At 45.0% G+C, this 13,617-nt stretch overlaps 2 protein-coding genes across 2 annotated transcripts; one reads left to right on the top strand and one right to left on the bottom strand.

Annotated features, from left to right (window-relative positions):
- The first annotated feature begins 4,697 nt into the window (after positions 1-4,697).
- LOC125507102 (serine carboxypeptidase 1-like) lies at positions 4,698-5,140 on the top strand. Its single transcript, XM_048671793.1, has 3 exons — positions 4,698-4,729; positions 4,792-4,912; positions 4,988-5,140. Exons 1-3 carry the CDS (start codon positions 4,698-4,700, stop codon positions 5,138-5,140), a joined length of 306 nt encoding a protein of 101 aa, XP_048527750.1.
- A 3,564-nt stretch (positions 5,141-8,704) lies between these two features.
- Positions 8,705-12,814, bottom strand: LOC125509591 (polyadenylate-binding protein RBP47-like). Its single transcript, XM_048674590.1, has 6 exons — positions 12,292-12,814; positions 10,592-11,045; positions 9,726-9,784; positions 9,503-9,633; positions 9,273-9,369; positions 8,705-9,169 (listed from the first exon to the last, which is right to left on the bottom strand). The coding sequence occupies exons 1-6, from the start codon at positions 12,685-12,687 to the stop codon at positions 9,005-9,007; spliced, it is 1,302 nt and encodes a 433-aa protein (XP_048530547.1). The 5' UTR covers positions 12,688-12,814; the 3' UTR covers positions 8,705-9,004.
- Between the last annotated feature and the right edge of the window lie 803 nt (positions 12,815-13,617).

The raw sequence follows: 13,617 nt of genomic DNA, 5'->3' as shown, positions 1-13,617 counted from the left end.
CCAAATCAACTAAACCATGTCCGATCATCACGTGAGATGGAGTAGTTTCATTGGTGAACATCATTATGTTTATCATATCTACTATATGATTCACGCTCGACCTTTCGGTCTCCGTGTTCCGAGGCCATATCTGTATATGCTTGGCTCGTCAAGTATAACCTGAGTATTCCGCGTGTGCAACTGTTTTGCACCCGTTGTATTTGAACGTAGAGCCTATCACACCCGATCATCACGTGGTGTCTCAGCACGAAGAACTTTCGCAACGGTGCATACTCAGGGAGAACACTTCTTGATAATTAGTGAGGGATCATCTTATAATGCTACCGTCAATCAAAGCAAGATGAGATGCATAAAAGATAAACATCACATGCAATCAATATAAGTGATATGATATGGCCATCATCATCTTGTGCTTGTGATCTCCATCTCCGAAGCACCGTCGTGATCACCATCGTCACTGGCGCAACACCTTGATCTCCATCGTAGCATCGTTGTCGTCTCGCCAATCTTATGCTTCCACGACTATCGCTACCGCTTAGTGATAAAGTAAAGCATTACAGCGCGATTGCATTGCATACAATAAAGCGACAACCATATGGCTCCTGCCAGTTGCCGATAACTCGGTTACAAAACATGATAATCTCATACAATAAAATTTAGCATCATGTCTTGACCATATCACATCACAACATGCCCTGCAAAAACAAGTTAGACGTCATCTACTTTGTTGTTGCAAGTTTTACGTGGCTGCTACGGGCTTAAGCAAGAACCAATCTTACCTACGCATCAAAACCACAACGATAGTTTGTCAAGTTGGTGCTGTTTTAACCTTCGCAAGGACCGGGCGTAGCCATACTCGGTTCAACTAAAGTTAGAGAAACTGTCACCCGCTAGCCACCTTTGTGCAAAGCACGTCGGGAGAACCGGTCTCGCGTAAGCGTACGCGTAATGTCGGTCTGGGCCGCTTCGTCCAACGATACCGCCGAACCAAAGTATGACATGCTGGTAAGCAGTATGACTTATATCGCCCACAACTCACTTGTGTTCTACTCGTGCATATAACATCAACACATAAAACCTAGGCTCGGATGCCACTGTTGGGGAACGTAGTAATTTCAAAAAAAATTCCTACGCACACGCAAGATCATGGTGATGCATAGCAACGAGAGGGGAGAGTGTGATCTATGTACCTTTGTAGACCGACAGCGGAAGCGTTAGCACAACGCGGTTGATGTAGTCGTACGTCTTCACGGCCCGACCGATCAAGCACCAAAACTACGGCACCTCCGAGTTCTAGCACACGTTCAGCTCGATGACGATCCCCGGACTCCGATCCAGCAAAGTGTCGGGGAAGAGTTCCGTCAGCACGACGGCGTGGTGACGATCTTGATGTACTACCGTCGCAGGGCTTCGCCTAAGCACCGCTACAATATTATCAAGGATTATGGTGGAAGGGGGCACCGCACACGGCTAAGAATATGATCACATGGATCAACTTGTGTGTCTAGGGGTGCTCCCTGCCCCCGTATATAAAGGAGCAGGGGGAGGTGCGACCGGCCAGGAGGAGGGCGTGCCAGGAGGAGTCCTACTCCCACCGGGAGTAGGATTCCCCCCCTTTCCTAGTTGGAATAGGATTCGGGAGGGGGAAAGAGGAGAGAGAGAAGGAAGGGGGGGCGCCGCCCCCCTCTCCTTGTCCTATTCGGACTAGGTGGGAGGGGCGCGCGGCCCAGCCCTGGCCACCTCTCCTCTCTTACACTAAAGCCCACTAAGGCCCATATACCTCCCGGGGGGTTCCGGTAACCTCCCGGTACTCCGGTAAAATCCCGATTTCACCCGGAACATTTCCAATATCCAAATATAGGCTTCCAATATATCAATCTTTATGTCTCGACCATTTTGAGACTCCTCGCCATGTCCGTGATCACATCCGGGACTCCGAACAAACTTCGGTACATCAAAATGCATAAACTCATAATATAACTGTCATCAAAACCTTAAGCGTGCGGACCCTACGGGTTCGAGAACAATGTAGACATGACCGAGACACGTCTCCGGTCAATAACCAATAGCGGAACCTGGATGCTCATATTGGCTCCCACATATTCTACGAAGATCTTTATCGGTCAGACCGCATAACAACATACGTTGTTCCCTTTGTCATCGGTATGTTACTTGCCCGAGATTCGATCGTCGGTATCTCCAATACCTAGTTCAATCTCGTTACCGGCAAGTCTCTTTACTCGTTTCGTAATACATCATCTTGCAACTAACTCATTAGTTGTAATATTTGCAAGGCTTATGTGATGTGCATTACCGAGAGGGCCCAGAGATACCTCTCCGACAATCGGAGTGACAAATCCTAATCTCGAAATACGCCAACCCAACATGTACCTTTGGAGACACCTGTAGAGCTCCTTTATAATCACCCAGTTACGTTGTGACGTTTGGTAGCACACAAAGTGTTCCTCCGGCAAACGGGAGTTGCATAATCTCATAGTCATAGGAACATGTATAAGTCATGAAGAAAGCAATAGCAACATACTAAACGATCGGGTGCTAAGCTAATGGAATGGGTCATGTCAATCACATCATTCTCCTAATGATGTGATCCCATTAATCAAATGACAACACATGTCTATGGTTAGGAAACATAACCATCTTCGATTAACGAGCTAGTCAAGTAGAGGCATACTAGTGATGTTTGGTTTGTCTATGTATTCACATAAGTATTATGTTTCCGGATAATACAATTCTAGCATGAATAATAAACATTTATCATGATATAAGGAAATAAAATAATAACATTATTATTGCCTCTAGGGCATATTTCCTTCAGGGGGGTCTCCGAGTCGTCCACGAGATAGGGGGACGCGCCCAGGGGGTAGGGCACGCCCTCCAGCCTCGTGGATGGCTCAGGACTCTTCTGACCCAACTCTTTTACTCCGGGGGCTTCTTTTGGTCCATAAAAATCATCAAAAATTGGCACGTGAATTGGACTCCATTTGGTATTCCTTTTCTGTAAAACTCAAAAACAAGGAAAAGACAGAAACTGACACTGGGCTCTAAGATAATAGGTTAGTCCCAAAAATCATATAAAATAGTATATAAATGCATATAAAACATCCAAGATAAATAATGTAATAGCATTGAACAATAAAAAATTATAGATACGTTGGAGACGTATCAATCTTCAACTTGGAAGAAATACAAACTTGAACTTTTCTAAGAAAGCATATGGGAGATCCAGTTTCATCGTCCACCTGATGCAAAAACAGTTCCTTCTGATTCAGGTATGTTTAGTTGTACAAGACATGTATATGTATGCTGGACATGCTTTTCTTGAATCCATAATACTTTGACTTGCATATCATTTATTTTTTCTGTTGTTGCGAATCATAAATTACAGTATATAAGTACATCACGATGTTCACATTGTTCGAACTGTATAATTATTGTCTTCATATTACAACTTTTGGATGTCAGATGTAATTATGCTTTTGTAAATATTAAAATGGTGCATACACATGTGTTTTCTTATGCTTGTCAACTTGTGCCGGAAACAATATAATTGTTGTATTTCATTCTGTCGCCTTTTGGTCAATGATCATTTTGATGTGTTTGGAATGCTGGAGGTGCACTGGAATTTTGTAGATTTCAGCTTTGTTGGTACCATTTGCTCTTTCTTTATTCTTATGTATATATTACTGGGAAGATATTAGTGCGTTGCTAAGTGTACCACATTAATTCTCTAGAGTACTGATAAATTAATAATTGATCCGCACATGCTGGGTTAGCCGTTCCAATGTGCGAGAGGGATTCGCCAATCGCCGCACGTTTGATGTACATGACCTGGGAAAACCCTGGACGCCAATCCCCTCTTGTCTGTGGTGAAGATGGTTGAACCGGAGCAGATCAGTTGTTGCATATTTTTATACCACTCAATCCATATATTTCATCATCTGTAGAACACCAGAGAAGGGATATGTTGTTGTGCATGAGGTATTAATAAAGTTTTCTTTGTTCTGGTGGATTTGGTGCGTTGGGTTGCCATGTATGATAAATATATTTTCCTTAGATTGCTCTTGTGTTTTTTTGTCATCTCTAAATTACATGCAAGACACAAGACTTAGGATAAGATTATCTTATCAACTGAGCCACACCTCTACCTTCAATATATGCATGCTTGCTGAAAATACATGCATTTTGCTATAAATTATGCAGGTACCGGCCGGCTCGTATGATCCTTGTAGCAAACGTTACGTACATGGGTACCTCAATCATGTGGCGGATCTAGAATTTGACCATCATGGGGTCAACATTACAAAGGGTGGCAGTTTTTTTTTGTCAAAACACATTGCAAAAAATTAATAAAGTACTGAATATGCATATGAATGCAGTAATAAAAAAATTCTGCAAATTGTATGTGGGGGGGGGGGGGGCATGGCCCCCACCACCCCACCCCTATATCCGCCATTGTCAATCATCCTCGGGTGCAAGAGGCCATGCATGCTAGACCAACAGAGTGGTCACACTGCACGCAAGATTAATTGCTTGACTAGGACAGCAAACTGTGAAAGTAAAGCAAACCACCTTTGCAGCAAATAAACTCCCCTAACTGACGCTCGATCTACTACTTTTGCAGCAAACTGAAGTCGAATGATGGACCGACGTTGATGCTGCCAACCCTTAAGTGGTTGATGGAGCACAACCTCCCGGTGTGGCTGTACAGGTAACGCCGAACCCAACACTGAACCACAAGCAAGATCTGCCAGAGTGTGTAACAGCGGAAAGTTTTTCTTATTTCACCGGCGACTTTGACTCCGTATGCCCATTCACCGCCATGAGGTACACCCTACATGCCCTCGGACTTGATGTCACGGAGCCATGGCGCCCATGGACAGTAAACAACGAGGTAGACTGAGCGCTAACGTTGCAGTTGTCAGTGGAGATTATCACTTTGTGACAATGCTGCTCTGCTTTGTTGCAGGCTGGAGGGTACATTCAGGGGTACAATTGTGGGCTGGTGTTTGTGACCGTCAGGGGTGCGGGGCACATGGTTCCTGCCTACCAGCCCGAGCGAGCTCTGGTGTTGATCAGTGCCTTCCTCAATGAAACACTTTCACCGCGCTATGACATGTGAACCAATCAACTAGAAATTGCGTTCATGAAATGCTTAAGAACCACACACTGCGTGTCGTCAAGGATGCAGCCATGTAATCATGCATGTAATATGTCATTGCCTTTAATACTGATTACAAACTCTTAAACGTCAGGTCTCCAATAGGAGGCGGGCTACTACTAAATGTCGATTCTAACATTAGCTTCATAATAATTGTACTAATATTTGATAGAGCACAATGAGGAAAAGGAAATCTTGTCGAACTAGCTAGAAAATACGTTCAACTGTCTTTCCGAGGCCAAAATTATCGTCAAGCGTTCCACTAAGGGGGCTGCTAAATCTCAGTCGATTGAGACTTGTAGATGAGTCAGCTGTTGGATCAAAACATTGCTTTAGGATTCGTCAGCACTGCTTTTCCCATGTAGTATCGGCCCATTATGGTGTTTTTTTGTTTTGTTTATTTTTTTTCCCGTGTTGGGCACGGATGCACCATGAACTGAGCGTGAGGGAGGGTCTCTTGTCTATTGGCCTTTTTCCTGGATGTGTAAGAGATCTTGTGTCCGAGCCATACATTTTTCTTAAAAAAGTTAATCTATACGTTGTTTATTCTGTTTGGTGGTTCATTTTAGTTTTATTAGTGTTCCACTCAAGATCAAACTAGGCATTCTTACTATTTCTAATTGATAAGGCAAGTTGTAAAAAAGAACAGGACGTTTTCATTTTCCCTTTTCATTGTTGTTTCTTATTTTGTCCTTTTTTATGTTCTTGTAGAGACTCTCCTCCGACACTTAGTGGGTCATTTTTTGTCCTTTTTCAATGTTCATGTCAATTTTTATTTTTTTCCTTTTTATGTTCATGTCCTTTTTGTTTTTTATGTTCATTTTCCATTTTCTTGTTAATTTATCCTTTCCCTTTTTTGCTCTTATTTCTGTGTGTTTTGGGTTTGATTTTTTTCATTTTCTAATTAAGGGCGTCCTTCTTTTCAAACTCGTCATCAAGTGGTACGCCAGTCTCCCACACGCAACCACCAAGTGTAAAACATGTGTGCAACTAAGGGTGCTAGAGGCTAGGTGCATAGGTGGCCGGTCGACATATTTATATTTTTTCCACATAAAAATAGGTATATTTATTATTTAGTGTTTCCCTGGTTTATTTTTAATTCATTTTGCACAACCGTTGGTCACTCGTCGTATGTGTGCAACTATGCTGATTTTTTTCTACGAAAAACATTACCTCCTGTTGAAGATGAGATGGATGCATGTAGTTGCATGTTTTTCACATGTGTGCAACCAAATTTGTTATTATTTTTATTTTTGCATTTTGTTTTTGTTGACGGTAATTTTCTTTCCTATTTTCCCTTTTCTACATTTTTCCTTCTATATTTTTCCTTTCTATTTTTTTCTTTTATTTATTATTATCTTTTGTTTTGATTTTTTATTGTATAAATTGTTTTTTATTTGCCACCTAGTTGCATGTTTGCCCTGGATGTGCAACTGTGCTATTATACCCTACATGCATCTGCAAGTGTCTCACCTAACTGCAACTGCAACTCATTGATGTTTTGTTTTATTGAAGTGGGGTAGTTGTATGCCTGCTACTAGTGACGCAACTTCAAGTGCCGCCTCCGACTGCAACTGTGTCTCTTCAACGCGGCTGCAACTCTGTGTTTTTTTTTACCGAGAGGGGGGGGGACTCAATGCTGTTTTGTCCAAGGGAGGGGGCAGCAGCATGTTTGCCACTAGGCACGCAACTGCAAGTGTCCCCTTTTGCCGTGACTCTGTATTGGTTTGTTGGAAGGAGGGAAGTTGCATGTCTACCAATAGGCATGCAATTGCAAGTGTCTTCGCTAACTGCAGCTGCAACTCAATGATGTTTTGTTTCATGGAAGCGGGGCAGTTGCATGGCTGTTATTAGTCACACAACTGCAGTTGTCGTCCACGACTGCAACTACATGTCTTCAACGCGGCTGCAATTCTGTGTTGTTTTATCGAGAAGGGAGGCGAGTTGCATGGCTTCCAATAGGCACGCAACTGCAAGTGTGCCCCGCGACTGCAACCGCAACTCAATTTGTTTTTGTTCCAGGGGAGGGGCAGTTGCATGTTTGCTACTAGGCACGCAACTGCAAGTGTCGCCTCCGATTGTAACTCTTTGTTGTTTTTTGGGGGAGGAGGGCAGTTGCATGTCTGCCAATAGGCACGCAAGTGCAAGTGGGCCACTAACTGTAATTGCAACTCATTTTTTGTTCCACGGGAGTGAGATAGTTGCATGTCTCCTACTAGTCACGCAATTGCAAGTGTCACCCTCGACTGCAACTGCATGTCTTCAACGCGGCTGCAACTCCGTGTTGTTTTATCAGAAAGGGAGATAGGTTGCATGTCTTTCAATAGGCACGCAGCTGCGAGTGTGTCCCCTGGCTGCAACCGCAACTCAATGGTGTTTTGTCATAGGGGGAAAAGTTGCAGTATGCTACTAGGCACGCAACTGCAAGCATTGCCCCGAGTGCAATTGCATGTCTTCCAACAAACACGCAACTGCAAATGTGCCTTCTGATTGCAACTGCAACTCAGTGGTGTTTTGTTCGCGGGAAGGGAGGCAATTGCAGTTTTCTACTAGGCATGCAACTGCAAGTTTTACCCGACTGCAATTATATGTCTTTGAGGCGAGTGCAACTCTGTTTTGTTAGGGAGGAGGGAAGTTGCATATTCGTTAGCCAACCGCAATTGCATGTCCGTCGTCCATGTGAAAACTATTTTTTCCACTTTTTAAATATTTGTCAGCCAATTTAATTGTTTTTCCTTTTTCAAAATATTTGCAATTAGGTGGCACACACGTCAGCCACATGCACTTGTCCGTCTACCCAGTCGCACACATGTCGGCCACATGCAATTGCATGTCCTCGATCGCACACAATTACATGTGGTTCCCATGCAACTTACTTTTCACCTTTCAAAATAATATTGATACCCAATTACACATTAGTCGGCTGCATATAGTTGCTTATCTATCGGTCACAGATAATTAAATTGTCTTCTTCTTTTAATTTTGTTTGTTTTTCTATTTTTTTACATTAAAGATTGTTTTTGTCATTTAAAAATACAAAATAATTTTTGAAAGAAATGATAAAAGGAAAAAAATAACAAGATGACACGAAAAGAAGGAGAGCATTAAAAAATCTAGCGACAAAATTAAGAGCTACAATGTACTGTGCAGCAATACACCAAACGGAACAATCTTCTAGCAATCTAGTAAAAAGCAAGCACAAATAAAGAAAGAAAAAAAAACACATGCACAACAACTGGACGATGACAATACAGCCCAACACCAGCCCATGTGGCAAGCCAACGCAGGCCAACGCAGAACGAACACGAAAACCGAACTCCACACACGCGAACAGAGTTAAACATGGGATCAATTTACATATGACGTCAGTTGACTTAGACTTCGCGAAGTCTAATTATCTAACGATTTATGTGACGAAATTGCTAGCTAGGATGAGCTATTGATTGTTTGCAAAATATTCTAGCAGCTAGCCCTACTTGCTCAGCTCAACATCAGTTCGAAATCAAACACCAAAAAAGCCAAATCGATCAGAAACCGCACAGAAGATATTGAATAGATTATTGTTCTACCTTAATATTGCAGCTCTAGGCCAAAACTTCTTTTTTCCTAGAACAATCCAGCTAGACGACCATGGCGATCGAGTCATTTTAGGTGTCTTAGTGGTGCTAGTTCTTCGTAATAGTAGTAATGTACTTTACATGACCAGTCACTACATCTAGCTCACCTAAGAAGCCGTCGTCGTCTACCTTCTTTCCCTAGCAAGAGCTACAGCTACTGCGTGCGCGCCTCCGGTTGTCGTGCGATGGGCGTGTCAACCTCCTATCTTCAGCTGACCTGTTGCTGGTTCCCGTAGACCGGGTACGCGCCGTAGGCAGCAGCGTACATGCCCGGGTCAGGGAACGGTGCCGCGGGGTAGCCGTACCCATTGTAGAACGGCGAGGGCGCGTAGTACATCCCATTGTTCCACTGGTTGCCGTTGTCACTCCTCAACTGCAAAGAAGAGATGCAGTAGCGTCAGGTTCTTGGGTTATGTTGGCTGCACAATTTTACTGTTTAAGGAGGGAGGGAAGGCAACATGAGCATATGACAGTACCTGCTTGTTTGCTGGATTGCGACCCCATGAAAGGCGCACGGTCTGTTTCCCGATGGTGCTCCCGTTTAGCCCTTGCAATGCATCTTCTGCATTCTTTCTGTGAAAGGGAAAAACGTTGACAGCATTAATCGATCGAATTCCATCATGGTGACAGAGCCAATTTAACCAAACAAATATTGTATGTGGGGAGGAACTGAAAAGTATAAAAGTCCATGGCCAATAATCCATACCTCTGAAGAAACTGCACGAACCCGCACTGTTTCCCAACTGGAATCTTCACAGAGGAAATCTCACCATACTGGGAGAAGGTTTGCTTAAGATCATCTTCACTGACATTTGGGTCAAGCCCACCGACAAATACCTAAGGACAATTAATGAGTTAAACAACGATTATAAGAGAAAAGCTATAACGATGTATATTGCATAAGTTACAGCTAATGCATCTGTACTCACAGTTGTGTTTGTCAAATCTCCGTCTGATCGAGCGGATGAACCAGTAGATCCAGAAGTACCTACACCAACATTTTTTCAGGAAACAGAAAAACAGTCACAGCTATGCAAACAACATTAAATGGTTCCTGTAGAATTTTTTATCTAGAAGAATAATGTTAATAGCAATTCACAAGTTCTCAGATTTTATTTGACTAATCAATAATATCCTCTAAAGTATGAACTTATGTCATTATCACAAATACAAACCCACTTTCCAAAAAGGTGGTGCGGAAAATCAGCAAGGCATGAATGCAGAGCAAAAACAGTTTTCTAACATAGATAGTGTTAAGTGTGAACTATATTCTGAACGAATCTCCCTCCCAAACAAATGCTGAATGTAAACAAGTCCAGATGTGTGATAAAGTACAAGTGAAAATTTCAAGTTAAAGTGGCAAAGAGATGCTAAAGAGCAGGGAACTAACTAAAAGTAGTCCCACCTAGAAACCAGAACTTCTACGAATGGTTAAAATCAAAATCATTGGAATCAGCGCTAGCTCGGATGGCTAGAGCTTATGGGTGTAAGCTAGCCCACCCGCATTCGATCCACAGGAAGGTCTCATTTCTACCTAAATAACGAACAGTTAAGGGAGGGAACTTTCCCCTTTAACCACGTTTTAAAATCATTGGAATCTCGCCCCATCAGTAATACAACAGCCAGGCTCATATGTTTGCATATAGGTACAGGGTTGTGTGGATTTAGTTTCAGACTATCTCAAAAGAAAACGTAAATTAACAGGGAAAGAACACAACCAAATCAAGGAACCTCCATTCAGTTGGGCCAATAATTAATTCAGAGCACATAGGAACTGAGAAACTTGTTAACCAACCTGAAGATTTTCTGGGAGTTGCAGGGCCAATCCTCATGGGCCTAGTTGAGCAATACACTCCATTCATCTCGGTCATGGCGTTTGTCTTCTCACTATCATCTCCAAACCGCACAAAGCCATAGCCCTTGGATCTACCAGTGTTAGCATCAATAACAACTTTTGCACCTTTGACAGAGGAGTACCTGCTGGAGAAAGTCTCTAGCAATGCAGTATCATTGACATCAGAGGCAAGATCGCCTACAAATATGGAATGATCTGAAGCAATGTCCGAACGCCTATCCCCCATGCTAAATGATGCCCAGTTTATCCTAAAAGGTTGGTCAGTATTTGGCATTATATGCCCAGCAAAACCATCAAGTACTTTTTCAGCTGCAGCATGACTGTAGAACTCTACAAATCCATATCCTTCTGATTGCCCGGTTTGCTTATTACGAATAACCTTGATTGCGACAACCTACATCATATTCATACACATCAGTACAAGTTTGAGCTTGGATAGTAAGAGCTGTAAATTGCATAAGAAGACACATTGCAATGCAGTCTATGTTCCTCAACTGACTGGACAGTTCAGAATTTCAATTGTCAAGACACAGGCCGGCGAAACAGCCCAGCAAAACGTTCGGTTTAACGCTGCTAAAAACGATGAGCATTTTTGTCCTCATATAAACCCCATGTGTCATCAAGTCTTTTCTCCATTGTTCTGGAGGTGACAACGTCGCACCACGTTTTAGCTGCTACAAAATGATGAAAATGGAAGTGCAGCAAAGACAGACAGTACATGAAACTGGAGCCTATAAAGGAATCGTTTGTAAGCTCAGCTTGATGACATTTTACTATGTTAGTGGACACGAAAATGGAAGAGCAAAAGGTGCTACTCCCATTCAAGCAGAAACCCTCATTTTCTATCACAATAGTTGAATATTCAGGGCTCAGTTCTTCTAAAGTGTAAAGCCCTAACTCTAACTGGTTTGAGTGTAGTTTGAGAAAATGTAAATGTCCTCCTTTTCTGCCAAGAAGTAGATCGGCTAGTTTCTACATAGAAGAAGCACGCACCTAATCAGCACATCCCAATCCCCAACGCTGCCAAACTGAAAACGGGCCAATGAGGGGCGAAACAGATGTACGGCCATGGTGCGCCAGGAATCCTGCCGTTACGAGGTAGGCAACCTGGCACATCAGACCAAGCATATCCCCATGACCAGCGCAGGAAAGGATAGGGGGTATCTTGCGTTGCCTCAGCCAATCTAGGGGACTGCGGTTTTCCAGTTTCAGGCCGCAGATCCACGCCTCCCGGGGTGCCCAGCGGTTGCTCGCCCATTTCCTCTTTCCGCACAGTGACCCAATCATTTGTACTGCTGCCCGCGTCTGCGTTCTGCGCTACGCACCGCAGGCCTGCAGCTATAGGCTCTACCCAGTCTTTGTTAAGATCCGCCTCTCTTTCTCTCTCATTCTCTCTCCCCCGACCTCGCGCGACCCGAGAGACGAATCGCGCCTCTGGAACCTGTCGCCATTTTTCGTGGGATGGGGTGTGATTTAACCACACATTCAGTGTATCTCGCGGGCTTGTCACATCCAAGAAAAGGGTTCCTAGTCAGTGGGGTATGCGAAAGGGAGACGGTGTGCCTCTTTTTGGCAGCTTTGGCTCGGGGGCGGCGTGGACGTGGGCGAGATCTGGGGTTGGGGGGAGGGGGCGTGCTCACCTCGCCGGTGTAGCCGAAGCAGGTGTGGAGGTAGTTCTCGTCCATCCAGTAATGGAGGTCGCCGACCCAGATGGTCTTGTTCTCCTCCTGGCCGGGCTGCGCGGCGGGGGCCGGGGAGCCCATGGCGACGTGCGCCGGGCGCGGCTGCAGCGGCGGGGGCGGCGGCGCGACGGCGTGGAACGGCACGAAGTGCGGCGCGAACTGGTGGGGCGGCGCCGGCGCCATCTGGTGCGGCACCACCATGGCCGCGGCGCCCGGCGGCGCGAACGGCATGGCCACCCAATGGGGCGGCGGCGCCAGCGCCGCCACCGCCGGGAGCGGCGCCGCCCCCACCTGCTGCTGCTTCTGCACGTCGCCCCCGCCGTTGGCCGCCGCTGCCACCGTCGCCGCCTGCATGGTGGCCGCAAAACCAAACCTCTCCGCGCGCGTGCGTGCCCGGGCGCCTCCGACGGAGACAATTTGGAGGCAAGGGGAGGGAAGAAGAGGCGGAGGAGGGTGGAGGAGGGAGGAGCAGTAGCAGCTCGCGGCAGGGGGGAGGGAGGTGGCTAAATAAAGCACGCGGCGGCGGGGGATATGGGGGCGCGCGGGCCGTCCGATGGCGCGCGTGGAGGCGCCCCCGGCCGTCCGTCCCCGGCCTTGACCGGATCCACGTCCGTGTCGGCCTGACCCGGCCCCCGCGGGTTACACGTAGAGTCGTTTCTGACTTTCAGGTTTAGGGCGCGGATGCGGATGCACCCTGCCCGTAAATAAATTATTAATGAACTGAAAAACACCACTACCCTGGTTAATTAATTACCGGTTACAATCATATGATAAGTAAGTAAATGGATTTTTTTTTCACTTTGTAGTGAACCAGATTCATCTTGGCTGGTCAACATTGCATGGGTGCTAAATATAGCTTTTGACTGGGAGGTGTAATTTCACGGTTGTTTTTCACGGCTGAGCTGCATGGTCGGTTACGTTGGTTGTGTCATGCTGGTAGTTAGGTAGGCTGGTCTAACTCTGCGCTTGCTGCGGGGTTACTAAAATAGACAGTCTCTGGAACTGCTTACTCCACATAATTTAGCCTGCTCCGGTGACCAGTTTAACCTACATTTTGTACTCTGGCAACTAACTTGAGTACGCACGCACGCACGCACTTGGCTGCAAAATCTAACCTTGGTCACATGCATGTTGTGTCCTCCGTGGATTCTTCTCCTCTTGTGTGCCCTCCATACATGATGTTTTAGAACTAACACGGTCTACAGAAAAGAGTTAATTACAGGCATTGGGTCAGCTACAAATAATTGAAGTTTTATCCTAAGTCAAGTTTGTTAAAGTTTGACC

The sequence above is a fragment of the Triticum urartu genome, chromosome 5 (genome assembly GCF_003073215.2).
Source record: "Triticum urartu cultivar G1812 chromosome 5, Tu2.1, whole genome shotgun sequence".
NCBI lineage: Eukaryota > Viridiplantae > Streptophyta > Magnoliopsida > Poales > Poaceae > Triticum > Triticum urartu.
Note: the sequence above shows the minus strand (reverse complement) of the source record. Positions and strands in the feature narration are given on the sequence as shown.

Bases quoted from the DNA above. Each gene is read 5' to 3' on its own strand.
- LOC125507102 (XM_048671793.1), top strand. From the start codon at position 4,698: ATGGAGCACAACCTCCCGGTGTGGCTGTACAG. The intron at 4,730-4,791 runs GTAACGCCGAAC...AACAGCGGAAAG, and splicing joins CTCCCGGTGTGGCTGTACAG to TTTTTCTTATTTCACCGGCG. The intron at 4,913-4,987 runs GTAGACTGAGCG...GCTTTGTTGCAG, and splicing joins CATGGACAGTAAACAACGAG to GCTGGAGGGTACATTCAGGG.
- LOC125509591 (XM_048674590.1), bottom strand. From the start codon at position 12,687: ATGCAGGCGGCGACGGTGGCAGCGGCGGCCAACGGCGGGGGCGACGTG. The intron at 11,046-12,291 runs GTGAGCACGCCC...AATATGATGTAG, and splicing joins GCTTCGGCTACACCGGCGAG to GTTGTCGCAATCAAGGTTAT. The intron at 9,634-9,725 runs GTGAGTACAGAT...AATTGTCCTTAG, and splicing joins GAGATTTGACAAACACAACT to GTATTTGTCGGTGGGCTTGA.